Below are 24759 nucleotides of genomic sequence, written 5' to 3' on the forward strand. Positions count from 1 at the left end.
TTTTAAAGAAATTGCTTTATAGTTTCTTGCCCAATTTAAGACATGTTTTCAGTAATTGTAGTTAACAGTTTAGCATTAAAAAAAATCATAAATGATAGTTTGAGAAACTGTTTAAATAGCAGCTATATGATTTATATCCATTCTCGATTATGTGCTTTAAAAATTCTGTTTTAAACATTTATGTTTGTTTGGAGTAATTTATATACATAAATTGTTATCTTTTAATCGTCAGCCCTATTTTAACAACTTTTATCGCTTATATGCCTATACACTTCTAGAGGATCGCACACTCTAGAACATCTCCAATACCACTTAAAAACAATCTTAATAAAGCGCTTATATTATATTAAGTAAGCATAGATTATAAAATTTATCAATCTTTAATTTGTTATGCATTGATTACTGTGTGTTTGTAGGCTGAAAAAGTCTGGTAAAATATCAGTGAAGTGGGGACCCGAACAGCTCTTCGATTTGCCCACCATTTGTTTACACATGCATAATAAAGGAAGTTTTTTTTATAATATTTTATAAACAAAATTGAAGATGTTTACATTTTTATTCTACTGTCAAATTGAAACCAACAAATAACTAAAACGATTTTCATCGATTTTGAAAAGAGGAATCGATAAAGTTAAGCTCGATAACTCGTAGCCAATGTCGATCGATATATTTACGATCGAGCTAGCAACATAAGACGATATATTTTTATATTGCATGATGGTTAAGTCTGACATGCAAAGCGTTAAGTTTTGCCCTATCCAACACTTGCGATAAAGCTTATGTACGATCACACAGTGAAAAATTGCGAACCGATATAATTGAGCAGTGCGCATGCGTGGAGAGTCGGCAATGAAAATTACAGGTTTGTTTTATTGTACTTAACAAGTTGACATATGCATACAAACGCATATATGTATATATATGTGTGCAGGTATATAAGTTCATATGTGGCTGTTAGCTAAAATACAAGTGTGAACGCCATTTTATAGTTATTAGTTTTACCACAACTGTAAACTGCGACAATCAATAACGATCGCATATAAATAGTGTTGACAGATGACAGTAGTGCACGTATCCAGTGACAAGTGTTAGTTAAATACAAAAAGAGAAAAATACCATTTGCAGTTGACAAATTTATTTGCTTGCACTTGTAAGTGTGTGTATGTGCGTGTGTGCTTGTGTGTGTGCACAGCCATTTAACGGCTTACATATGTGTGTATGTGTGCACATATATATTAATTATGGGTTTCAAGTGTGTATACTTCGTGTACTACTTGTAAAATATATGTACACACATACAACTCTTGCAGACATACATATATGTGTGTGTGTATGGCTGCATGTTCACATACGTAAGCATGTGTGTGTGTGTGTGTGTGTGTGTGAGGCGATTTCTAAAAGAGCATGAAACAGATGACTTAAGAAGCAAACTGGAAATGCCGATGATGAAATACCATCATCAACTCAATGTACTTTTACAGTTGCTCTACCTGTTAACTGAATATTTACGTATGCAAATACTTAATACGAATTTAACGCTTGTTGCTTGACATACTTTTGTGTTATTATTATAGTTAATTCTTAACTTTCATTTGATATATTTTCAGCAAAACATTTTAAAAACGCCCAACTCTTTTAGGATTGTTTTTATTTTTGTAATGATTTTAAGCTGCTATCAAAATACATTCTACATAGCTTGATTCTTGTACAATAATCAAAGAAGATAAGTGATAAGCGTAGAATGGTGTATCCGGAGGAACCTTTTTGGGCTTTGCCAATGGTGTCTGGATTATACGAGGATCGAGATTACAGGGGTAACATATTTGTTTTATTTTGTTTTTATTAACTTTACTAGTTTCTTATATTTCATATTTTTCCATATTTAGTTAATGTTGTGGAAGCATTGCAAGAGTTCTGGCAAATGAAGCAGACGCGGGGCGTGGAGCTTAAAAATGGAGCACTTGTGATTTACGAATCGATTCCGTCAAATAGCCAGCCCTATGTTTGTTTCGTAACATTGCCCGGAGGCAGCTGCTTCGGCAGCTTTCAGGTGAGAAATGTGGCTTAGACTGATTATTGTCATTACTTATCAATAACTCCCCTTTTTAGAATTGTCCAACCAAGGCGGAGGCCAGACGCAGTTCAGCTAAAATTGCGCTCATGAATTCGGTTTTCAACGAACATCCGTCGCGTCGCATAAGTGATGAGTTTATTGAAAAGGCCGTGCAGGATGCACGCGCCTCCTTCAAGGGAACACCACAGAACACTGAGTTACCAGAGTCGGGCATTGGTGCATTTAGGTGAGAAGCCAACTTAATCTCCATTTAAATATCACCATACACAAGTCTTAATTAATTCCTTCATTTAGATTCATGCTGGAAGCGAACAAGGGACGAACTATGCTGGAATTTCAAGAATTAATGACGGTTTTTCAGCTGCTACATTGGAATGGATCGCTGAAGGCAATGCGCGAACGTCAGTGCTCGCGACAGGAGGTGGTGGCCCATTACTCAAACAGAAGTCTGGACGATGAGATGCGTGCCCAGATGGCACTCGATTGGATAGCACGGGAGCAAGAGAATCCCGGTGTACTGCGGCGTGAACTGGTCCTGGCCGAACGTGAGCTGGAAACGGCACGCATGGCTGGTCGGGAGTTGCGCTTCCCCAAGGAAAAGAAGGACATATTAATGATAGCCCACAATCAATTGGGTGGCAGTAATCTGGGTGCAGCATCCATTGAGAACTGAATGGCGAACGGTGAAGAGTGCGCTATAAATTGATTAGAAATACGCAAAAGGAATAATACAAAATTAATATAATAATAATAATAATATGGGGATTATATTTAGGAAGAGGAGATATCCGGTTCTTAGCATCTTGGCATCATATCTCTCTACACATACATTCAACAAGCAAGCAAGAAATCGACGCTCAGAAACAAGCCGCATTACACACAAAAAAAAAAGAAGAAACAGAGAACAACATGCAACAGTTTTTATTTTATATTTTATTATTGGCACACGACATGATCTCGAGTTCTGTTAAATCCGTTAAAGCTCATTTACAAAATACTATGAAAATCAGGAAGGACCACCAACGATGTTGTCTTAAAAGAAGCATATTAGCCCGACAAAAAAGAAAAAAAAAAAACAAATAATTATTATAATAATAAAAGGAAAAGAAAAAGTGGTTTCAACTCACTGACAAGTGCAAAAATACTTTCGGAATGTGAAAATTGTGATTTTAAATACTGAATTTACGGAAATTTTTTGAGACTAAACTTAAATAGAATAGTTAAATTTATTGTGTATATGCATGTGTATTTATAACGAAGATTGTCTCAGCGCCAAGCGCACCTCATCCGAGGCAAATACCATTTAGACAAATTTTTTAATAACATCGTCAAAACCTAATAAACTGCACTAATTTGGCATAAATACATATATATATATACATTTATCTATATATATATTTGATTTGTGGACGACTTGTGAAACAGAATATTGTACTATGTCTATATATATTGCCCGATCACACACACAAATAAAACTATCTGTCTGCCTGCAAACTTTTACACTATTATTAAATCTATGCTAATTATTTTAACTTGATGGACGTTTCAAAAAAAAATATACAACAATCTTTTAATCTTCTGATCTTTAATTTTTTGCATGAATCAGCTTGTGCCGGGCCAGACTCTCGCGGCGGGTAAAGTGACTTGGACACAGGCTGCACTTGTACGGCCGATCATCGGAGTGGATGCCAATATGGTTGCGTAGATTCTCGTTGCGCGGAAATCGCTTTGGGCACTGGGGACACTGGAAAGGACGTTCGCCGGAGTGGACACGACTATGACTATAGAGGCCTCCACTGCTGGCGAAAGTCTTGGGGCATTGGGCACACTGGAAGGGTCGTTCGCCAGTATGGATGCGTATGTGATTCTTGAGGCAGACGCTCTGGCTGAATGCCTTCGCACAGTGGGGGCACTTGTGCGGACGTTCCCCCGTGTGACTCCGGATATGGATTTGTAAATTGGAATTGGCGGTGAATGCCTTGATGCAATAGGGACACCGATGGGCCTGCTGACCCGTATGCGTCGTCAAGTGTATCTCTAAGTTTTTGCTGCGGGAAAAGGACTTGGAACAGTGGGGACACTGGTGGGGATTCTCTCCCGTATGCAGTGGCAGATGCGTCACTAGATACTCCTTGCGAGGAAAGGCGCGGGGGCAATGGGGACACTTGTATGGCTGCTCCCCAGTATGAATGCGATTATGGATCTTCAAGTGTCCTCTCTGATAGAAGGCTTTCGGGCACTCGCTGCACTTGAAGGGACGTTCGCCCGTATGCGTGAACATGTGCTTGACCAGTGCACCATTCCGGCCAAATGCCTTGGGGCACTGGGCGCACTGAAATGGCCGTTCGCCGGTGTGGATGCGCATGTGATCCTTGAGCACTTTGCGACTTGTGAAATCCTTTGGACACTCGCCACACTTGAACGGACGTTCCCCGGAATGAATGCGTCTGTGCACGACTAGGTGAGCAGTGCTCGATAACCTTTTGTCACAAATCTCACACATGTGCTTCTTCTTTGGATTCACTTCGATCTCTGCTAGAAAATGATTATTGACAGGCATAGGATTCACTTCCGGTTGCTCTTCACACTGCTGCTCCTCCAACATAATGAGCGTCTGCTCGCACTCAAAGTCTTCCTCATTATCGCTGACTTCGATTTTAATGCTATATTGTTGTTGCTCCACTTCTAAGCTGTTATCGGGCAGCACATGTTCAACTGCTTCACTTTCTTGAAATTCAGTTTTGATCTCTTGTGGACAGAAATACTGCTGGCTCTGCTCGCATCTGCGCTTGAATTGAAAAGCGTTTTCAACGCTCAGAATGCAGGACAGGCATATCTGATCCGTGGGATTTGTCCGATAGCCAATGCACTCTTTTATCATTTCCGATAGACTGGGTTCTCCCAGTGGCTGCTGCCGCTTGGCATTGATCTCAAGCAGCGTCATTGAGCTGCTTCTGCAAATGCGGCAAACATTTGTTTTTGGTTCTTTTTGTTCGGAGTTGCGCTTCAACCGAAACGCATTTTGTGCAGCGCTGACGCAGGAAAGGCATAGCTGCTGAGGAAGTGCATCATTTGGATTGATTGCACAGGCAACACACTCGCTCAACATCTCCGCCAGACTGGGCTGTCCCTCTGTGAATATGTTCACCAGACTGCAGGAGCTGATTTTGCATGCACGGCAAATTTGCTCCATGGTTGCACCAAAAACAAATAAATAACAAATGTGGTCACACTTTTTCTGTGCATATATTTCTAGTTACAATTAAAATTGCCGCCTATCAACACTGAACAAAAACGGTGCAGCTGTTGTGCTAATAAGATAATCGATGAATGGGTAACTGTAACTATTACTTTTGCTGTCGCCATTTAACCGTTACCAGTTCCACACAAAATGAGAGCATAGCCAGTAAAGCACCACCTTAAAATAATATTCATTAGTTTTACAGTAAAAAATATATTTGGTTTTCTTCCTACCTAGCAAGGTGAAAAATGCAGATGTAACGCCCGACATGCTAACTGGATAGACGGTGTACAGGGACTGACATTCTGGCTTTCTAATTTGTCGCTCTCGCAGAATTCTCTCCACTAAACCAGCTTCACGAGCTTTACACATGCTGCATTTAAGATATATAATTATTATTATTATATATGCCATTGTTTTAATATGATATGCTTACGCTGTTTTAAAGAGCTCGCTGTACTGGCTATTCTTATGCAGAATCCAGTTTATGATCTGTACTTCCATTAGGCCGGAAACTTGGCGCAAATCGCAGATTTCATTGGCATCGAACAATTCAGCTATTATTGGATAGGCATCGACTACTTCGCAATGAAAGGCGAATCCGCCGCGTTTCAGATAAGGAATCGCATCCTCGATGTGACCATAAACACCCATTTCATTGGGACCCCTGGCTGCAGATAATTTCTTACTTATGAGTTGAGTCACAAGCGGATTTGTACTCTCCTAAATTAGATTGATTAATCAATAACAGCTGCAATATTTAATCTGATTACTTACTTTGAATAAAATTTTATAGTAACCAATATCTTCAAATGAGATTTTTAGCGGGCTTGAGATGATTTCAGCGACAGAAGCAGGACCATGATCTGAAGAGCTCAGCAATCCACCAACCACCGATGAAGTATAATAATTGTACATTACCACCGAAAAGAGGAACACGGTCAGGACAAGGGATCGAGATGGCAAACCGGTTGGAATCGGTTCCATTCCCTGCTGGCAAGCAGCTCCAAAAATATGCAGTGTATGTTCTATCCAATTACTTTTGGATTTGTCTGCTGTTGCCTCAGGAGTTGTTCTTAAATTCGAACGTTGAAAAAACTTTACTTGCTCTTTGGCTTTTTTTGGCCTTGCTATGTTTTTATATCGATTGCTTATGTAATCAATAAGGAACCAAATAAAGTTGGTTGCCATTAAAGTGGCCGAAGTGAAGAGCCAAACGCGTCCACTGAAAGGTGCCAGAAAGTTGCCGCTTTTGCCCTGCGTATCTAAATCAGGCGTGAAGCGATATAAGAACGCTACCTCAAACTTCCAACTTTGGTGGATTGTGTCAAATTCTGCAAATCGATTTAAGCGATCGAAGGCACCCGTTGCTGCAACATCCGCCTCATTGCGCATTACGATGCCCAGCAGACCCAGTCGAAATGTGGTGTTCCCCAATCTGCCAGCCCAGCCGCGGGAATTGCGAAAATTGACTGTAAAGTTGAACTGATCCTTAAGCAGACGCAATAGCTCGTAATGATACTTGACGAATGCAGCCACGCCCGGATCCTTAGTTGGACGAGCCAATATTTCCACAATCTGTTCATTGGTCACTATGTCCTCCTGATCAATCTGTGATGCAAACAGCAATCTTTGTTAATAAATAGTTAGCTTCTGGTTTTAAATTATAAAAATATAAAATAATATGAAATTGCCATTCAGTTTTCAATTTATTTTAAATCCGATGTCTCAGGGAATTTCACATCGAGTCGAATGAAAAAAATGGTATATATGAAAGAACTAAATTACAATCAGTAAATAATTACATATCATATATTTAAATAATTATGTATTATTATTATATTATATGTCATATATATAAATTAAAATGATTGACAGCATTTTCTTTTTTTAAATTCAATAAATCTCAATACGCTCTTATAAAAAAATTTAAGATTGAACTTATCGACATTTGGATAAAAAATAAAATCGTTGCATAGAATGTATTTTTGCCATTTCCTCAATCGGTTTTTCAAAAATCCCTTCTCATGTATCAATCCAGTTCAGCTTAAGGCTTTTTATTTAAATAAATAGAGAAAGTAAAGATTTGAATACTTACCACAGTGGCTCCACGTAAGGTCAAACCATTGAACTGACTGCGATACCTGATGCTCTGCAACTCAAAGATATCTCGAACTATAATCAGTTGTTTTGCGTCAATTAAATACTTGGCTATTAAATGCACTTCCAATGGTGATTTCAAATGACGACCCTTCGAGTGAATGTCCCACAAGGCGTAACCGTCTTCTGTTCTATTCACATAGGTAATCTGCGCATTTGGGCCAACATAGTCCAACTTGAGAGGCAGCAAATGGTCAATATCTGCATGCACGCCCCAAAGCAGCCACTGATATGTCTTGTTGAAATATCTGTAACCAGTGGCTTCCATTAGCAACTTTGGGGCACCTTCACAACTTGTATCCACAATGACAGCAGTCCGCGCATAGTTTTCCCTTGTTAAAACGTCTGTTAAGGAATTGGAATTGTTTAAATTGACGGGGTAAATAAGTTGATTGGATTGCATGAGAGCCACGGCATTAAAAAGGAGATCTGTTTAAGTGGATATAAAATACCAAATATATAACAACTTTACTAAGTTAAAAATTAATATCTCACCTTGCTTAGAGCAGGCAAATATAACACTCTCCTGTGTCTTCACCAATCGAGTCGTGAATTCAAGTAGCACAGAAGACTCCATCGAGGAGTCTCCTGCCCGAAACTCACATAGTACGATAACAAAAGTTAGCTGTCTAAAATTCATTTTTACGATTTGTTTGCTCACTGAGCGAGTGCGTCGACTTATATAGTAAATTGATTGGCAATTGATTGACAGTTTCAATTGCAGCAGGCACTTACGAATGCTAATTTAACTATTAACGCATAATAGTGCGTAAAGACTTAATTAAACTGTCAATCACAGAAATGCATGAAATACAAAAACATTTTGCTTACAGGCATATGTAACTGATGGATATAATAATAAGCTTATTTTAACAAAAATTCAAATTTTACACTTCATTTGAGTTACAACAATTAGACCACCTGCAGCTGCATTTGGTTTTGCATTAGCGAGTCAATGGGATTCTCATAACGTATCAGCTTGTTCAACAGGAATGTGCCATCCTGATGATAATCGGCATCGACGACAAAGACTTCCACCACTTTTGTCATTAGGAACTGTTCGTTTTTCAGCGTGTCCACAATAAGTAATGGTGATATTTTGATCAGTCCCAATTTGGATGGACAAATAGTGAGTGGAAATTCAGCCATCTCGCCTGGCTGCAGCACATCCAACTCGAAATCCGCTGAACCCGTGTACGGACAATCGGCAAACGCTTTCGTCTCGAGTGTAACATGCAGCTTCATCGAATGCTCAGCGGTATTGGTGACTCTGCATTGGAATGTAAGGATTGTGCCAATTTTGACAATATTTTCGGCATCAATCACTTCTAACCGTAAATCCTTGTACTCAAAGGGCTGCAAATTAGATAATTCATATCTCAATCGTCATTTTGATAAGTGCAATTTAGAGTTTTCCTACCAATCGCTGCAATTGACTCGTTTGCAATCTACCCTTTTCGCCAAAGTTCGATCGCCAGACAATGTCCAGTTTGCCAACATTGTTGGCTTGGCGCAGTGTTTTGATGTCCTTGGCAATTTCAGGCTTTGGCTGTAATTTTTTGTAAATATGAGCATCTCTTGCAAGATTATACAGTTATGGGACCAACCTTAATGCAATAGAGAAATTGACAACTATTATTTGGCTGCAGCATATTCTTTGAGGTGAAAACAGATTCGCCGTTGGGCAGGGTATTCAAGGATGTCACCGTATACTGCTCCGAACTATCCAATTCGACTTTCTCCAAACAAAATGGACCGGTGGTCACGTTTTGTATTTGCGCCTCCAAATATATTTCATCCATTTCGGCATTGTAAAACTTAGTCTTTACATCCAGCGGCTTGAGAACTTGAAACTTGAAGAACTTGCGCAGCGACTGAGCAAATCCAGCGGGACTCGTGTAATTCACTTCGCACACCAATCTAAGCAGAAAATATTGATAAATATATAATATATAAAATATATATAGATTTTTAAGTGCTACCCACATATGTGTACCAATCTCCTTGACTTCATATCGAATGACATCGTCGAGTGTCTCATCTGCCGTCAGCACCACGGAGGATTTCTTGTTCTCATGCATCAGCAGATTAATACGCGTGTTGTTCGACTGCAGGTCTACTTTCACGGAGACACCTTCAACGGGATGAGTGGTGCAATTGTGCACACAGATGTAACTGGAAAACGTTTCGCCCAGGTATATATTGCCAAAGGATTGTGGCAACAGCATTGTCTGCCCAGCGCCCAGTGCTTCAGCACTTGTCCTGGCAATTCCATCGTACTCCACCAGTCGATTAAAACTCTGCGGCAAATCCTTCGGTTCGCAGGTAACAATTGGCCCAAGTCCCACCAGCGTTGGTCGGGTCAGTCGCATAACTGCAATTGAAAGACTTGTCACGCATTGCGCTTAGATGGACAACGATGGACTTACCCTTCAGGGCCAATAAATGAGATTCTGTGTCGGCTGTGTTCATTTTACGCAAATAAAAATAGAGCAAAATATAAACAATTTCCTAAGCTACTGACGATTGTTGCTCATTAGTGATGGCACCGATAGACACGTTTATCGTTAATATCGAATGCCATATGTCGAGCAGTGTTGCCGTTTTGGCCTTTTTTTATCTTGATTTAGCGGGGTAAAATTAGCAACGATTTCAACCATTGCAGTAAATAGTATAATTAAAAAATTACCGATTCATTCTGCGATAGCGATGCATTGTGAAACACAAATATGTTTAATAATTTGTTGGCAGTTTCTTGTATATTTAGCTTAACAGTAATAATCCATATAATGGCTTCTTAATAGCTAATACATATTATTTCGAAGAGTCTGCTCGACAGCTATTTAGCTTTCCAGGGAAACCAAGTCTCGACTTATGAAGAAAGCAGAGACCAGCGCTGCAGTTTGGGCCTTTTCAGTGCAGCCCTTTGATAATCGCTCCTCGACTTGGGCCAGTTTCACAATCAATTTATTCATCACCGACATGGGCAATTCAACTTTTAGGGGTAAATAGAAAATTAATAAACTGCATAAAATGGTATATGCTATGCTTACGTCTCATAATAAACAAATGCAACTCGGTGACAATATCCTCCAAGGCAAGACCCCGCTTAGTCTTCGCTTCTTCAATTGCTAAAGAAAAAAACAAAACAGAATTAATAATTAAATTAAATAAACTATTTTCACTCACTGTCATAGGCCGATTCAAATGTGGCTGCAGAGAGCAATGTTTGCAGCATATGCTCAATTTCACTCCTCAACGGATAACCGACACACATATAAACATTATCCTCGTTGACAATGTCAAAAGCCATCGATGTGCTCTGTAAAACATTTAAAACCTTTCGCATATCGCCCTTGGACAAGGTTAGCAATGCATTTTTGCCATCATCCGTAACGTTGACACTGCAAAAATAATAATATTTAAATGCTTTTATATATTAGAAACAAAATAAACTCTTACTGCTCTTCCTGTACAATCTGATTGAGACGTGGCAGCATCTGTTCCGCTGACAGTGGCGCAAATCGAAAGCGAGTGCATCGAGATTGAAGAGCCGGAATAATTTTGCTCAAATAATTGCAAATGATGCAGAAACGCACATTTTCCGTATACTTTTCGATGATGCGACGCAGGGCATTCTGTGCATCGTTGGTCATTGCATCCGCTTCGTCCAGTATGATCAGCTTAAAGGTGCCACAGAAAATGGTACGCGTCGAGGCAAAATTGAGTATCTGGCCGCGAACGATGCCAATACCGCGATCATCCGAGGCATTTAGCTCCAGCACCATTGACTTGAAGTGTGCCGACGAGTAGAGTTGGCGGGCGCAGGCCAAAATTGTACTCGTCTTGCCCGTGCCCGGTGGCCCATAGAAGAGCAAGTGTGGCAACTGCTTCTGATTGATGAAGCGTGTGACTACAAAATTTTATTTTTTAGTTGCCCGATTTGACAATAATTATTGCAATTTGCCACTTACTGGTAGATATAATTTCCTCGTGCGATATTAAGTCATCCAAGCAGTTGGGACGATACTTCTCCACCCACGGCAAGCGCGCAACTGTTCCATTGCTTTCAGACATCTTTTCGTATATTTATAAGACAACTTTCGTTGATATTTGGGAGCAATTAATGTTTACGCATTCGCGCCGTTTTTGTCGTTATCGAAAAAGTTATCGATTGTTTTGCGAATTCAACTACGTTTTGCATTTTGCATTGCGTTTTTAACGCATGCTGTAAATGCGATTGTTTTGTCGGAAAAAGCGTTCTTTCCCATTTTATTGCAGCTTTTTCCAAAATTAAATAATTAAAATAGTACTTTTGTAGGTTTCAACTGAACTGATTGATCTCAGACACCTAATTCATGAAGTTTTATATTTAACTGCATTCAACAGCTATTTAGTAGTTACAATATACATTTACATAATCTTTGTGTTGTTCATATTATAATAACAACAACAACGACAAACAACTTAATAATCTAAAGACCATTCATTCTCGGCAATGAATGAGTCGACAACTTCTTTCATTGAAAAATTTGGTATTAACTGATCCTGTGTAAGTTTTACTCGTGTCACAGGATCAAAATGACCAACACGCTGCAAATGCTCCTCAATGTCCTTACGCTCATAGGTGATTCCCGATGGGGTAATCACAGGATCTGTTAAAATTTCAAAGCTTATTTTCCCACACAGGAAGTCGGGAACATCGCGTTTCTGTAGTCAAAGAAAATAACCCAAGATTAGAGCATTTAAATAGATTATTTGTAGTACTTACCCTTCGACGTTCATCTACTTTTGCGAATATGTTGTTAAGCTCTTTGATGTGATCATCCTGCATAAGAAATATATACACAACAAATTTGTGTGTTAAAGAAACGTAATATTTTTAGAAGTAATCATTTAGAACTGAGAAAGTTTAAATCAACTTACACATTCTTGTTCAATTTCCTGCTGTTTGTCTTTTAGGTGATCTTCATTTAAATTTTCGTTCAATTTTAACTGGGCCAACCGGTTTTCCATATCATCTTTAACTAGGCTGTGAATAATTAAAAGGATTGTTTTCGTTTGTAAAGTTTCAGTCCAGTAAAGCCGTTCATTAATTCCTACCGATTCAAATAGCTTTGCAGCTCGATTTCCTGGAGTATTCGTTTTTCTTCCATAACGTTCCAACGTTTTTTGCGTGCCAATCGTAATTGCAATGTTATATCATCTCCAAAGTTTTGCTTCTGTTCCTTGGACAAATCATAAGCTACAAAAATAAAATTACGCCATTAAATGAGAGAATTGCTTATTAATATTACTACGATTATTTACCTCGTTGTAGATGCTTAATAGCCTCATCATAATTGTCGATCTCCATGAGGCCCTGGCCCAAGAAAAAGTGTCCCTTTAGCAGATTACCATCGATATCCAAGGCACGTCGACAATCCTGACAGCAGAGCTCCCATCGCTTGAGCTTTAAATTGCAAAGGGCACGATTTGTGAAATATGTTGCATTTGTTGGATTTTTAATCTGCAATGATAAAAATGAAACTGATTCACTTGCAAGTTTACATTTTTATTTTCGAACTTACAATGGCCTTGGAGTAACATATAATGGCATCGTCATATTTGCGAGTCGCAAATAAACAATTGCCCTGCTCTTTCAATTGCAGGTCAGATAAATTTGTGGTTGAGTAAATATGCTTGCTCGTCATTCTGGGAATAGTTTTTCTGCTTTCTTAATCGTATTTGATGCCTGAGAAAACTGATTGATGTTGGAATACAGATTGTCAAAAGCAGCTGACACGAGTATCCTGAGCAGTAGTAGAAGCACTATGCAATTCGCGTATCATTTAAACCGTATTCCGATCTACCAACAAATAAAAGGGCCTCTTATTGTTTTTCCTTCAACATTAAATACATACAAGTGTATGTATGTGTGTACGTAATTTTACAAATCTGTTTAACACTACTGCTTATCGATAAGTGCATATCGCAATGTTTACTAATTGAAAACAAAATAGTGTCGATATTAATAGTGCCCCTTTGACGCTTTAGATGAATTTAAAATTGAAATCGCAGCAGCTCAGCTTTATGTATCTCAATTATCAACATATTTATCAACATTATTCAGTGCAAAGGTTTTCATCGATATTTCATTGTGTTTTTTGCTAGTCGATCTCAATATAAACTTAATTGCACTTGTGTGTTTCAGGGTCTGAAAATATCGCAACGCATAAAACGATATTATAAATAAAAACAGTTTGTCTGCAACTTAAGATCAGCTGTTCTGTTAGCTAGTCTTGTAAGCCTTAATAAAGGGCCAATGTGCAGTATTTACATTTAAAATTTGATTGTTGCTTATTTGTTATTTTCTTGTTTAAAAAACGAAATTTTCTTTTTACCCTACCGAAATTTGCTTTGATAATTGAACCATTTAATTTGGTGCGGTATTTTTCCGTAAATATTGCGGCTGTTAATAACGTTTTAGCAAACTGTTAAGTCAACAGAGAAGCAAAGAAGAAGAAGCGATTTTTTGTCAATCCAGCTAAATTAATTTTTTGCGTTTCCAACAAAAAAATTTGGTTTAAGCTAAAGAAAAGCAGTGCAGAAGCGCTAAACAAATATTAAATGGCTTCGACATCAAGGTAAATAATATAGAAACATGTTCGTTTCAATTAATGCAATTTGTGCAATCGTTTAATAGACTCGAAAACAATAAGGTGTGCTGCTATGCACACCCCGAGTCTCCATTAATTGAGGACTATCGTGCTGGGGACATGATCTGCTCCGAGTGTGGCTTGGTGGTCGGTGATCGCGTAATAGATGTCGGCTCCGAGTGGCGTACATTTAGCAACGAGAAAAGTGGCGTTGATCCGAGTCGTGTTGGCGGCCCAGAAAATCCCCTTCTCAGTGGCGGTGATTTGTCCACAATAATTGGTCCGGGCACTGGGTCGGCATCATTCGATGCCTTCGGCGCACCCAAATACCAAAACAGACGCACAATGAGCAGTTCAGATCGTTCGCTTATATCCGCATTCAAGGAAATTTCATTAATGGCCGATCGCATCAATTTGCCAAAAACAATTGTCGATCGCGCAAACAACTTATTCAAGCAGGTGAGGAGAACAATTGTAAATCCGCCTTTCTAATTAATAATGCCTTTTAATGACACCAAATGCATTAGGTCCATGACGGTAAGAATCTGAAAGGTCGCTCAAATGATGCCAAGTCATCCGCTTGCTTGTATATTGCCTGTCGCCAGGAGGGTGTTCCCCGTACATTTAAGGAAATTTGTGCAGTTAGTAAGATTAGTAAGAAAGAAATTGGCAGATGCTTTAAGCTGACACTCAAGGCACTCGAGACAAGTGTCGATCTAATAACCACTGCCGACTTTATGTGCCGCTTTTGTGCAAATTTGGGTAAGTTGCACCTTAGACCACAATTTATTGTTTTGTTGTCATCATTATTTTATTTACGCATATTAAACTTTTAGATCTACCCAATATGGTACAGAGAGCAGCTACACACATTGCGAAAAAAGCAGTGGAAATGGACATTGTGCCTGGTCGTTCGCCCATCTCTGTGGCGGCGGCCGCAATTTATATGGCATCGCAGGCCTCGGAGCATAAGCGCAGCCAGAAAGAAATCGGTGATATTGCCGGAGTTGCGGATGTGACAATTCGGCAATCGTACAAACTAATGTATCCGCATGCAGCTAAATTATTTCCAGAGGATTTCAAGTTTACTACTCCGATTGATCAGCTACCGCAAATGTGAGGTAGACTTTGAGAAATGAACGATGCTCAATTTATTAATAATATTTTCGTAAGCTAAGATGAACATGATGCATGGATAAACATGATTTTGTGCGGCCTGCCTAGTATAAACTGAAATGACCATACTTTATTCACAAGAGAAAAACGATTTTATTCATATTAAAATGCAGAAATGCAAATGAAATGGCGTAGTTGCGATATCTATATACATATTGTAATTATTGAAGTGTAACGTTAAGAAAGCAAAGTCAATTATTCAGCATAGGCATATTTAATTTAGTATATTTAGAAGCACTCGCTTGAAAGCTTTCATCAATCATAACATATATTGGTAATTGTAATACATATAATATAATATAATATAATATGTATAAATAAGTTAGAGTAACTCGATATACAACAATAGTAGAAGCCACATAAATTAATCAATGCCCAATGAGCATTTCTCGTTATCCGTATGCCCGACACACTCCAAAGCCGGTCGATGCTCCGAGTCCCACATGCCAGGACCACAACGCTTGCACAGACCGCTCAGGGTGCACGGAATCTTTGGCAGCTGTCGATATTGATACAGCAGGCCGCGTGCCTTGCGCAATATCAACTGACCATCCATGTACATGGCCAGCGAGCTGAAATGCAAAAGCATCTCGTCGGCACGCAAATTCTGAGCAATGACATCATCCGCATAGACGGCGATGATGGCCAGGCAGAGGAACAAGTGAAAGTAGTCCGTGAGATAGTTTGACCAGCAAGCCTCCCACATCCGTATGACGACGGCCTCGGTAAATTCCCGCTTAAAGCACAGCAATAGCCAGCGATGACAAAACAGCAACTCCATGGCCTCATTGTGCCGCTGCAGGTGCTCGTAGAAGCGCGGCAACATGAGTCTTATCAACTCGCGCAGGTAGCTCAGATTGTGATCCACATCGTTGTCCGTCGGAGTACAGACGAAGAACGCCCGCTGCATTAGACCCACAAAACACCAGAATGTCTCCGATTCGTTTTGCACCTCGCACAGCACCGGTGCCAACAAATCGCTCATGCCCTGCAAATTGAAATATAAAGCAGATTTTGAAGTGCAATTTGAGATTCACTAATTAAGCAGTCATAAAATTCATCTGGGAATTGGTCAAGTTTTGTGTAAATTTTGCTTGCTGCTTTATAATTTAGTGTTTGGATGAATGAATGAACTTTTAGACTCAACTTTGAAAACCAGTTGGAAACGGAGTGAAAACAAAGTTTAAGTCAAAAGGAATGCGAAGCTTTTAAGATGAATTTTAATCAAATTAATTTAATCTCTGATCCAATTGCATGCAACTAATATTTTATCTAACAGCTTTTCATTTGTTTTGCAAGCTTAAATCAATATTATTGCGGAGCTACTAAGTTTAATGTGATCAAAATTTAATTAAGCCCTCATCCAATTGGATAAAAAGTTTACCTAAGAGCTTTCCATGTGATTTAAATTCAATTAAGCTCAAATCCAATTACTTGAAAAAAGTTTGTCCAATTTACGAGCTTGAATCATATATATTGAACGATAATTTTCCATCCAATAGTGTATAATTATCCTAAATATTTATGAGTTTATTTAGATAGAAATTGCATAATGAAATTGACCTCGATCGATTGGCAAACCGAATTTAAAAATGGCATTTCAAAAATCGTTCGAAGACGAAACTACTGTGAAATAAGCAGCTTTCTAGCTACCAAGCAGGATATATCCTGTCTTACCTGCGAATAGGATATACTCGTGTTGAAGATGGCAAAATTGAGTAGAATGTTTTTCATCATTTCGGTGTTGGGATTGTCTTCGCCGCAGAAGAAGGGATTCGTGCGATCCGTGCGCACCACATCCTTCTCGACGACACACTGGACCGTGCGCCAGAACTGGACTTGCTGCTCTGGCGACATGGAATATAGACGTTTGCGTGTGATTTCATCGTATTCCTGCCGCTTAATGTCCATGAGCACAGCGCGATCCTCGAAGGTGGATGAGAACGAGTAGCATTTGAGGATGAAGGGCCAAACGGTTTTGCGCAGACTCTTCTCCAATCCACCAAAGAAGACGCACTTACGCAGCAACAAATCATCATCGATCTGTCCCTTCTCGTTAAGCAGGGTGCCATAGAAGAAATTTGTGGTGATTCGCTTCACATTGCCCTCGTCGGGATGCATCTCGGACTGCTTGACTTCGGGGCGGCAAACCATAAAATGTCGATACGGCAAATTCGATTTCTCCTGTCCCGGCGCCAGCGTGATATTATGGAGGAAACAGTGCCACTGGTGCAGCACCTGTGCCAAATGATCCAAGCCGCCGTAGTGGAAATGGAGTATCTTGTATTGGGATTCGCGCGATGCAATCACCAGTTGCCCGGAAGTGCACTTGTCATCGTTGAAGAATAGACGCAACGAGCGCATTTGACTGAGATCAACGGAGAAGCGACGGCCCCGGATTACGGCCTTACGGCGTACAGTTGGCGTTGCATTCGCGCTCTCCGGGAATACCAGATTATGCTTAAAGGCCAGCAGTTCCGGTGTCATCCAGTTCGGATTGTTGTCGTCGGACACCGAACCATCCGAGTTGATCACCTGATTCTGATGCGCCTGTTGCCCACGGCCGCCATGGGAACCATTGCTGCCGTCACTGCTCTCGGGCGAGGCCAGGATGCAATTGTACGATTGCGAGATATTGCTATTCTCGATTTGGGGATTAGAGATCGTTATGTTAACCGATGTGATAGGATTCTTTTTGAGCAGCACAGCCAAGTCACCGATGGAGGCCGTCTGGCCACCGAGTAGCGGCTGCAATTCATTCTTTAATTCCTGCATTTCTGCAACGCTTTCATCCTCGGCACGAATGCCCATTTCCTGCTCCGAATCGTCAATCATCTTTGGCGCGGTCACCGCCACCTGAGATGTGGGCGAGAAGTGACCGTTAGTGGGCAGCATATCCGCATTTCGATTGTTCAACGAGTCCGCATCGCCGGCGGAGGACATCGAATTGCATTTGCAGAGCGAACTATTTGGTATCCATGTGAGCAGGAGTGTGGGTCTTTTGGCGCTATTATACTGATCTATGAAGGTTTTCGTGGTGCACGTCAAGTAGCCGGGATAGTGTAGTATGTCGGATTCTTGGCGAGCAACGGTCGGCGGATGAATGCACACATTATTCTTGCAAAATAATATTTCGTTGTCTTCGTAAGCGATATCGATTTTTTCATCTGACCTTTCCTCGCCGAGTATCAAGTTGGATGCCTTTTTTATAATACTTCCAATTGGCATTTTATTTATTTTATATTTTGATTAATGCTTCTCGTTAGCAATGCAAACGTATTTATGTCAATTCCAGCCTTTTGATTCGTATTATATATTTAAATTTTATACAAATGTGTGCAGAAAAGTGGGAGAGGTTTTCGGGCAGGATGTGTCACGGCAACTTGTCTCTTGAATTTTGAACCGAACCTCACATAAGATAATACCTGTGAGCGACCATTCTGTGTATAGGCTCATCAGTTTTTGGGTTTTGGAATGTCGATTTTGTTTCGAATTTAGTTTCCCACTTGGAATGTTGTAAGCTAAGGAGCAAGTTACCAACGACTCACGTATTAATATTTTTAAATGCAATAGTATCGAGTGTCCAAGATATCGATACATTTAGCAGCTCTAATTGGAAAAGTGTGACCTCTTTTATTTTAGTCTGCAAAAAAGAAATAGCCATTTTTTTAACAGGGGGTCACATTGATCATCATTTTTGATAAAATAAGTTTTTATTTTGTGATTCATTCGGTCGGTTAAAAAAGAAAGTCAATAAACAGAATAGGACAACACTGAACGGACTTATCTCTTCGTATAATTCCGTCAACTTGTAGAACATAGCTCTGAGAATGGCAGCCGAGATAAAACCAGCGCAACGCAGCAACAATGACCGCTTTTTGTCGACCAAAAAGCCCGAATTACTCAGTAAATTGGAGGGCAGTGGCGATGATGTGAATGCAGCCATTTTAATACCAGGCGAAAATGGTGTAATTAGCGTATCAGATGACAAGTAAGTGGCACAACAATGAACCAATAATGTGAGAAGAAAAAAAACAAATAAAAACTATTCCATTATTTATTAGAACTGTGCGTGTGTGGGTCAAGCGAGACTCGGGACAGTATTGGCCCAGTATTTGTAAGAGTTTGCCATCCGGTTGCACGGCCATCGAATACGTTCAGGAGCAGCGACAATTGTATATTGGTCAAGACAACGGCACCGTCACACTATACACCCTATCCGAGGACTGTAATCAGTTATCATTTGTCCGTGATTATCTGTCGCATCAGGGCCGAGTTGTCGCCGTTGTCTTCACAAAGGCCCACAATTGGATCTTGTCCGCTGGCAAAGATAAACAATTTGCGTATCATTGTGCGGAAACGACAAAGCGAGTGGGCGGATACAATTTTGAAACATCATGCACAGCCCTACAGTGAGTGTGAATTGTATAATCTCCAAATGAAACACTCATCCATTTATGATTAATATTCTAATCTAGGTTTGACGCCTTGGCTAAATATGCCTTCATTGGAGATCATGCGGGTCAAATAACAATGCTGCGCTGCGATGTGCAAGGTGTTCAGCTCATTACCACATTCAAAGGACACACAGGTAAAAAATAAAATAAAATTAAATTGTTTATTACATTTTATTAAGGCTTAGATATCTTTAAAAATAGGAACGTTGTTTAAACAAAAGTTTCGATGTGTATTAATGTGTAAATTCAGTAGAATTTGTATGTAGTTTGTTTATAAACAATGAATTTATGCTTTCGCTGCAAATAATCATTCTGTATAATCATTGAAAAGTTTGACTGTATTTGCTTCCCTGTAAATAATCGTATTTCTATGTAATTATAACAAAGTTTTTCTTTATTTGTATTAGTATTTATAAGTAGCTTTAATTTACGAATTTTTCGTTTCCAACGCTGTGTACTTTCATGAAAGTTTCATATAGTTTGTTTATATACAATGAATTTCTCTATGCCTCGCATCAAATAACCATATCTGTATAATTAATTTATATTATAACAAAAATCGACATTATTTAGAATAGTATTCTTATGTAGCTCAGTTAAAGTGTTCAGTTACCAGACATATTTTTCACACTTTATTATATATATTTATTAAATATACTTTAAGTAACAAATTTCAACAAACAATTGTTTATTTTTCAGCTGGCATCAGATGCTTAAGATGGGTGGAGGGACCACAGTTGCTGTTCAGTGGTGCGTGCGATCAATCCGTGATTGTCTGGGATGTTGGCGGCAAGCGAGGTACAATCTACGAATTGCAAGGACATGGGTATGCAAGTGCACATATATATCTATATATATATATAATATACATCTTTTAATTCAGTAACAAAGTATCGGCACTGGCATACGCTAATCACACCCAGCAGCTAATTACATCGGGCGAGGATTCCGTTGTTGTCTTTTGGGAGATGAATGCTATGCGCAAGGAGGTGCCCGACTGGGTGGAGTCCAACAATTGCCAGCTGTGCTCCAGGCCATTCTTTTGGAACTTCCGTTCGATGATGGATCAGAAACAGTTGGGCAAGTCAACAATGCATTTCGAATTAAAATCAATTTAAAACTAATATATTTTATTGCAGGTATCCGACAACATCATTGCCGCCATTGCGGCAAGGCTGTCTGCGATAATTGTTCAACGAATCGCATCAACATACCCATTATGGGATTTGAGTTCGATGTGCGCTGCTGCGATCCATGCTACAAGCAGCTGCAGACTGTGGAGCGTCCTTCCTTAGCAGCCTTTCACGATGCCAAGCATTCCATTGTGCACATGGACCTCGATGAGGATCGAAAACGTCTGCTGACTGTCGGCCAGGATCGGCTGATCAAAGTGTGGGATTTGTCTACCATCTGGGTATAATATTCATATATAATATATATAACCCGTGTCCAATTGACCGCAAGTTTGGTGTTTCAATTTCTAAAGAAAATTATTATTATTATTATTATATTGTATTGTATGAATCAAAAATAAATAATACCAAATACATATGTAAGTATTGAAAAACAAATACGACAAGTGCAAATGGTAAACAGACGAAAGCACTTTCATAAATCTAAGAAGCAATGTTCAACATAAAACGTCGTAATTATATATATAAACATATATATTAATAATGCATTAGTTATATTTTCATCAAATTGAGATTGATGTAAAACTAAAATCCATGGATATCAATAAAATCAGATCACGAGTATCATTCAAACAATTATGTGTTTCATTATTATTTCATATCGATTTAATTACTTCGGCTTCCCCTTGCATGGTGAAAGACTTCCCAACTGGTATGTGTTTACCAAGTCGGAAGCATTCTTAACCATAAACAAAATATCCACATTTGATTTGTTACTGAAATTTATGTTTTTATTTACTACAAAGATAGATGAGTGCTGATAATTTTAGTAGCCACCCCGTCCCGGCGGTGGTGCGCCACGCATCATTGGTGGCGGTCCTCTCATGGGTGGCGGTGCACCGCGTCCCAGACCGCCGGGCATAGAAGGAATTCCACCGGGAATCATGCCCGGCGGAGGTGCGCCCATCATCGGCGCTCTCGGCACACCTCGCCCCATGGGCGCCATGTGCTGTTGAGCGGGTCCGCCCACACCACGAACGGGGCCCTGCAAACCGGCTGGCACCGACGAGATGTTCATTGGCACACCACGTCCGGCGACGCGGCCAATACCGGGACCAGGTGCAGCGCCAGGAATGGGCACTCGTGGCAGACCCTCCTCTGGGGGTGGTGGTCCTTCAACGGTGAGTGAAACAATGTTTTCGCCACGCAACAGCACAAAGCCCAGCACACGCTTCTCCTCGCGTTCCGGCACCTTGGAGTTCTTGGAGCGGATCTTGCGGAACTCCTCGCAGTCGCCCAATATCAGATTCATGTGCTTATCGAATGCTTTGAATGTGCCGATGAATGTCCTCGAATCCTGCAGCACGATTCGCACCCGATAATTCAGGTGCTGAATCATTTTGTTATTCTTGCCAATAGTCTGCGAAAGGAATAATATAATGAGAGAAATTCAAAATAGAAAACATTTAACCATATTTTAATGTGTAAAAGGTATAAAAAAAACTACACATGGCCGGCATATTGCAAGCCTAAACGTTTACTCGCATATAGATAAAAAAGAACAGCACTCTTTTATAACTTACCATTTTGGCGAATTTTTGATATTGCCTATGGAATAATTTAATATATTCTTCGCAGCGTTTATTTAACTTGCAGACTATCTGAAAATAAAATGGCTAAACAAAATAATGCTGCTCGGTCGATATCGACGCACCGATAAGTACGAATTTATTATGTGAATTACTCGATTTGTGAAAAGGAAAATCAATTATCGAATGTGAGTGCATTTTTCTATATTCGATTGACGATGGCAGCCCTGGTTTTAAGAATTTGCAGTGAATACATAAATAGTGTTCAATCGACTCAGACAGACGCTCATATATGTATGTGGCCACGTCACATTGGCTCTCTTTGTTGCTCTCTTTTGTGCCGACATTCTACGTACATTTTATAGGCGGCACAACACCAAAAAGTTTTTAGCTCGTTGGCAAAACAAGTGAAAATTAAACAAATACCGTGGGTTTTTTGTTGATTGGTAAAGTACGTCATTTAAATGGTATTATTGAAATGTGGCAACATAATAACATATTTCAAATATATACAGGGTGTCGTCTAAAACCGCAACTACAGCAAAAGAACACTTAACAAAAAAAAATAGAAAAAAAGAAGAAAAGAAGAGGGAAAAGAAGAAGAAACTGACAAATCACTCAGAATGAATATTTTTCGATTCGCTGGAGATTTATCGCATGTGTTTGCCATCATAATACTATTACTCAAAATATGGAAGACACGATCCTGCGCCGGCATATCGGGCAAATCGCAAATACTATTTGCAATTGTGTATTTGACACGCTATCTGGATCTCTTCACGACATACGTCAGCCTCTACAATTCGGTGATGAAGGTCCTCTTTTTGGCCACATCAGGCGCCACCGTCTATTTGATGTATGTGAAATTTAAGGCCACCTACGATCACAATCATGACTCGTTACGCATCGAATTCCTGTTGATACCTTGTGCCCTGCTCTCATTGGTGATTAATCATGAGTTCACCGTGATGGAGGTGCTCTGGACATTCTCGATCTATTTGGAATCGGTTGCCATATTGCCGCAATTGTTTCTGGTTAGCAAGACGGGCGAGGCTGAATCGATAACAAGCCATTATCTATTTGCACTTGGCTCGTATCGTGCTCTATATCTGCTCAACTGGGTCTACCGCTATATGGTCGAATCGCACTACGATCTGATTGCGATCTTTGCCGGCGTTGTCCAAACGATTCTCTACTGCGATTTCTTCTATTTGTATATTACCAAAGTGCTCAAGGGCAAAAAGTTACAGTTGCCAGCATAAGCAGCGAGCCAGCAACAACAATTCCACAGGAAGCAGACGAGAGACGAGCAATAAGTGAAGATGCGGACCGCTTATCAAAGCGTTAATTATAGTTCTTAATCATTTAACAACCACAAAAAACAACAACAGTAGCAGCGTGAAAAAGATATTGTATATCGAGAGAGAGAGTGGAGAAAATCATTTTTGTTGCATTAGTTTAAAGAACGTATAAAATTTTAATTGTGGCACCGTTTAATATAAAAATGCATATAATACCAACTCATGCAAATTATTAAAGTATACAGAATAATGTACAAAAACTCTATTCATTATGATTTCCATCTGCATTCACAAAAAACAAAACCAGCAATCCAGCAATCTGTATACATGTTTATTTATATGTATATGTATCTTAACTTACCTACAACCAAAATCAAAATCTTTACAAATTATTTAGTTTAATTTAAACATAATAAATCCACCAGTTCTATCAGCGTTTCTGGTCGGTTTCGATATAAAGCGGACATCGTTTATAATGTATTCACCTCAAAACTTAATTTTTAAGGACGCGAAATATCCTGGCTTGATCGTACAATAGCCTGTTAAAATCACTATCCATCGCGTATGAACAGGTTTTGCATTAAATAGTCAACAGTTTATTACTTTTCCAATCTGACGCATAGCGAAATTATTATAGTTTTAAAAATGGAAATAATGTCCCTCATCCGAATAACAATTAGTGATGTAAACCAAATTCTTGAAAAATTTTAAACATAATTAAAATAAAAAACTGATACTTTGAAAAGTCTGTTTTTGGAACTTTATTACCTAGAAGAAAAATTTCGAAAATAAAAGTGCTACAAAACCCACTGTTCCACCGATTACTCAAGTTTAAACGATTATTTTGTTCACTAAACTTATTACTTATCATCTCTATGCTGAACCAGTCTAATTGGAACGTACAAATAAATTGCAATTCATTTAGCATAACGACACTAGTGAAAATATCAAAGGTTAAGCGATGATTTTTTTTTCACTCTTGATGCCTAT

At 39.4% G+C, this 24759-nt stretch overlaps 11 protein-coding genes across 11 annotated transcripts; 4 read left to right on the forward strand and 7 right to left on the reverse strand.

Annotated features, from left to right (window-relative positions):
• The first annotated feature begins 770 nt into the window (after positions 1–770).
• LOC6566728 (protein limb expression 1 homolog) lies at positions 771–3501 on the forward strand. The gene is made up of 5 exons (XM_001993004.2): positions 771–862; positions 1608–1814; positions 1887–2050; positions 2110–2300; positions 2369–3501. The coding sequence occupies exons 2-5, from the start codon at positions 1742–1744 to the stop codon at positions 2745–2747; spliced, it is 807 nt and encodes a 268-aa protein (XP_001993040.1). The 5' UTR covers positions 771–862; positions 1608–1741; the 3' UTR covers positions 2748–3501.
• Positions 3502–3618: 117 nt separating this feature from the next.
• LOC116805687 (zinc finger protein 501-like) lies at positions 3619–5257 on the reverse strand. Its single transcript, XM_032739279.1, has one exon. The coding sequence runs from the start codon at positions 5181–5183 to the stop codon at positions 3660–3662; it is 1524 nt and encodes a 507-aa protein (XP_032595170.1). The 5' UTR covers positions 5184–5257; the 3' UTR covers positions 3619–3659.
• Positions 5258–5332: 75 nt separating this feature from the next.
• Positions 5333–8275, reverse strand: LOC6566729 (ionotropic receptor 75a). Its single transcript, XM_032739280.1, has 6 exons — positions 7971–8275; positions 7414–7904; positions 6093–6926; positions 5752–6038; positions 5549–5688; positions 5333–5492 (listed from the first exon to the last, which is right to left on the reverse strand). The coding sequence occupies exons 1-6, from the start codon at positions 8113–8115 to the stop codon at positions 5422–5424; spliced, it is 1968 nt and encodes a 655-aa protein (XP_032595171.1). The 5' UTR covers positions 8116–8275; the 3' UTR covers positions 5333–5421.
• Positions 8276–8300: 25 nt separating this feature from the next.
• Positions 8301–10044, reverse strand: LOC6566730 (probable trafficking protein particle complex subunit 13 homolog). Its single transcript, XM_001993006.2, has 5 exons — positions 9905–10044; positions 9462–9849; positions 9083–9395; positions 8896–9024; positions 8301–8831 (listed from the first exon to the last, which is right to left on the reverse strand). Exons 1-5 carry the CDS (start codon positions 9945–9947, stop codon positions 8388–8390), a joined length of 1317 nt encoding a protein of 438 aa, XP_001993042.1. The 5' UTR covers positions 9948–10044; the 3' UTR covers positions 8301–8387.
• Positions 10045–10215: 171 nt separating this feature from the next.
• On the reverse strand, positions 10216–11632 carry LOC6566731 (replication factor C subunit 5). Its single transcript, XM_001993007.2, has 5 exons — positions 11450–11632; positions 10938–11388; positions 10665–10879; positions 10529–10606; positions 10216–10470 (listed from the first exon to the last, which is right to left on the reverse strand). Exons 1-5 carry the CDS (start codon positions 11550–11552, stop codon positions 10319–10321), a joined length of 999 nt encoding a protein of 332 aa, XP_001993043.1. The 5' UTR covers positions 11553–11632; the 3' UTR covers positions 10216–10318.
• A 195-nt stretch (positions 11633–11827) lies between these two features.
• On the reverse strand, positions 11828–13436 carry LOC6566732 (E3 ubiquitin-protein ligase CHIP). Its single transcript, XM_001993008.2, has 6 exons — positions 13046–13436; positions 12786–12984; positions 12579–12720; positions 12402–12507; positions 12247–12303; positions 11828–12185 (listed from the first exon to the last, which is right to left on the reverse strand). Exons 1-6 carry the CDS (start codon positions 13166–13168, stop codon positions 11943–11945), a joined length of 870 nt encoding a protein of 289 aa, XP_001993044.1. The 5' UTR covers positions 13169–13436; the 3' UTR covers positions 11828–11942.
• A 151-nt stretch (positions 13437–13587) lies between these two features.
• On the forward strand, positions 13588–15420 carry LOC6566733 (transcription initiation factor IIB). Its single transcript, XM_001993009.2, has 4 exons — positions 13588–14101; positions 14161–14572; positions 14641–14875; positions 14950–15420. Exons 1-4 carry the CDS (start codon positions 14085–14087, stop codon positions 15231–15233), a joined length of 948 nt encoding a protein of 315 aa, XP_001993045.1. The 5' UTR covers positions 13588–14084; the 3' UTR covers positions 15234–15420.
• Positions 15421–15484: 64 nt separating this feature from the next.
• On the reverse strand, positions 15485–18836 carry LOC6566560 (TBC1 domain family member 16). Its single transcript, XM_001993010.2, has 2 exons — positions 16967–18836; positions 15485–16277 (listed from the first exon to the last, which is right to left on the reverse strand). The coding sequence occupies exons 1-2, from the start codon at positions 18515–18517 to the stop codon at positions 15654–15656; spliced, it is 2175 nt and encodes a 724-aa protein (XP_001993046.1). The 5' UTR covers positions 18518–18836; the 3' UTR covers positions 15485–15653.
• Positions 18837–18947: 111 nt separating this feature from the next.
• On the forward strand, positions 18948–21512 carry LOC6566561 (WD repeat and FYVE domain-containing protein 2). The gene is made up of 6 exons (XM_001993011.3): positions 18948–19280; positions 19354–19701; positions 19768–19880; positions 20446–20572; positions 20630–20826; positions 20886–21512. Exons 1-6 carry the CDS (start codon positions 19120–19122, stop codon positions 21164–21166), a joined length of 1227 nt encoding a protein of 408 aa, XP_001993047.1. The 5' UTR covers positions 18948–19119; the 3' UTR covers positions 21167–21512.
• Positions 21513–21648: 136 nt separating this feature from the next.
• On the reverse strand, positions 21649–22616 carry LOC6566562 (small nuclear ribonucleoprotein-associated protein B). Its single transcript, XM_001993012.3, has 2 exons — positions 22463–22616; positions 21649–22299 (listed from the first exon to the last, which is right to left on the reverse strand). The coding sequence occupies exons 1-2, from the start codon at positions 22463–22465 to the stop codon at positions 21706–21708; spliced, it is 597 nt and encodes a 198-aa protein (XP_001993048.1). The 5' UTR covers positions 22466–22616; the 3' UTR covers positions 21649–21705.
• A 102-nt stretch (positions 22617–22718) lies between these two features.
• On the forward strand, positions 22719–24034 carry LOC6566563 (ER lumen protein-retaining receptor). The gene is made up of 2 exons (XM_001993013.2): positions 22719–22919; positions 22984–24034. Exon 2 carries the CDS (start codon positions 23092–23094, stop codon positions 23728–23730), a length of 639 nt encoding a protein of 212 aa, XP_001993049.1. The 5' UTR covers positions 22719–22919; positions 22984–23091; the 3' UTR covers positions 23731–24034.
• Positions 24035–24759: the final 725 nt, after the last annotated feature.

The sequence above is a fragment of the Drosophila grimshawi genome, unplaced genomic scaffold (genome assembly GCF_018153295.1).
Source record: "Drosophila grimshawi isolate 15287-2541.00 unplaced genomic scaffold, ASM1815329v1 contig_1377, whole genome shotgun sequence".
Classification (NCBI taxonomy): domain Eukaryota; kingdom Metazoa; phylum Arthropoda; class Insecta; order Diptera; family Drosophilidae; genus Drosophila; species Drosophila grimshawi.

What these genes read in the sequence shown, in the direction of transcription:
- LOC6566728 (XM_001993004.2), top strand. Translation starts at nt 1,742, where the DNA reads ATGGTGTATCCGGAGGAACCTTTTTGGGCTTTGCCAATGGTGTCTGGA. An exon ending in GCTGCTTCGGCAGCTTTCAG is followed by an intron (nt 2,051 to 2,109) that starts GTGAGAAATGTG and finishes TCCCCTTTTTAG; the next exon opens with AATTGTCCAACCAAGGCGGA. An exon ending in TCGGGCATTGGTGCATTTAG is followed by an intron (nt 2,301 to 2,368) that starts GTGAGAAGCCAA and finishes TCCTTCATTTAG; the next exon opens with ATTCATGCTGGAAGCGAACA.
- LOC116805687 (XM_032739279.1), bottom strand. Translation starts at nt 5,183, where the DNA reads ATGTTGAGCGAGTGTGTTGCCTGTGCAATCAATCCAAATGATGCACTT.
- LOC6566729 (XM_032739280.1), bottom strand. Translation starts at nt 8,115, where the DNA reads ATGAATTTTAGACAGCTAACTTTTGTTATCGTACTATGTGAGTTTCGG. An exon ending in CCTTACGTGGAGCCACTGTG is followed by an intron (nt 6,927 to 7,413) that starts GTAAGTATTCAA and finishes TTTGCATCACAG; the next exon opens with ATTGATCAGGAGGACATAGT. An exon ending in TGCATTTTTCACCTTGCTAG is followed by an intron (nt 5,493 to 5,548) that starts GTAGGAAGAAAA and finishes TATTATTTTAAG; the next exon opens with GTGGTGCTTTACTGGCTATG.
- LOC6566730 (XM_001993006.2), bottom strand. Translation starts at nt 9,947, where the DNA reads ATGAACACAGCCGACACAGAATCTCATTTATTGGCCCTGAAGG. An exon ending in AAGGAGATTGGTACACATAT is followed by an intron (nt 9,396 to 9,461) that starts GTGGGTAGCACT and finishes TTTTCTGCTTAG; the next exon opens with ATTGGTGTGCGAAGTGAATT. An exon ending in CGAGTCAATTGCAGCGATTG is followed by an intron (nt 8,832 to 8,895) that starts GTAGGAAAACTC and finishes TCTAATTTGCAG; the next exon opens with CCCTTTGAGTACAAGGATTT.
- LOC6566731 (XM_001993007.2), bottom strand. Translation starts at nt 11,552, where the DNA reads ATGTCTGAAAGCAATGGAACAGTTGCGCGCTTGCCGTGGGTGGAGAAG. An exon ending in CAGATTGTACAGGAAGAGCA is followed by an intron (nt 10,880 to 10,937) that starts GTAAGAGTTTAT and finishes TTATTTTTGCAG; the next exon opens with TGTCAACGTTACGGATGATG. An exon ending in ATTTGAATCGGCCTATGACA is followed by an intron (nt 10,607 to 10,664) that starts GTGAGTGAAAAT and finishes TTTTTTCTTTAG; the next exon opens with CAATTGAAGAAGCGAAGACT.
- LOC6566732 (XM_001993008.2), bottom strand. Translation starts at nt 13,168, where the DNA reads ATGACGAGCAAGCATATTTACTCAACCACAAATTTATCTGACCTGCAA. An exon ending in TATTAAGCATCTACAACGAG is followed by an intron (nt 12,721 to 12,785) that starts GTAAATAATCGT and finishes TTATTTTTGTAG; the next exon opens with CTTATGATTTGTCCAAGGAA. An exon ending in AAGTAGATGAACGTCGAAGG is followed by an intron (nt 12,186 to 12,246) that starts GTAAGTACTACA and finishes CTTTGACTACAG; the next exon opens with AAACGCGATGTTCCCGACTT.
- LOC6566733 (XM_001993009.2), top strand. An exon ending in CAAACAACTTATTCAAGCAG is followed by an intron (nt 14,573 to 14,640) that starts GTGAGGAGAACA and finishes CAAATGCATTAG; the next exon opens with GTCCATGACGGTAAGAATCT. An exon ending in CCGCTTTTGTGCAAATTTGG is followed by an intron (nt 14,876 to 14,949) that starts GTAAGTTGCACC and finishes TTAAACTTTTAG; the next exon opens with ATCTACCCAATATGGTACAG.
- LOC6566560 (XM_001993010.2), bottom strand. Translation starts at nt 18,517, where the DNA reads ATGCCAATTGGAAGTATTATAAAAAAGGCATCCAACTTGATACTCGGC. An exon ending in CGAGTATATCCTATTCGCAG is followed by an intron (nt 16,278 to 16,966) that starts GTAAGACAGGAT and finishes TTCAATTTGCAG; the next exon opens with GGCATGAGCGATTTGTTGGC.
- LOC6566561 (XM_001993011.3), top strand. Translation starts at nt 19,120, where the DNA reads ATGGCAGCCGAGATAAAACCAGCGCAACGCAGCAACAATGACCGCTTT. An exon ending in ACATCATGCACAGCCCTACA is followed by an intron (nt 19,702 to 19,767) that starts GTGAGTGTGAAT and finishes ATTCTAATCTAG; the next exon opens with GTTTGACGCCTTGGCTAAAT. An exon ending in CACATTCAAAGGACACACAG is followed by an intron (nt 19,881 to 20,445) that starts GTAAAAAATAAA and finishes TTTATTTTTCAG; the next exon opens with CTGGCATCAGATGCTTAAGA.
- LOC6566563 (XM_001993013.2), top strand. Translation starts at nt 23,092, where the DNA reads ATGAATATTTTTCGATTCGCTGGAGATTTATCGCATGTGTTTGCCATC.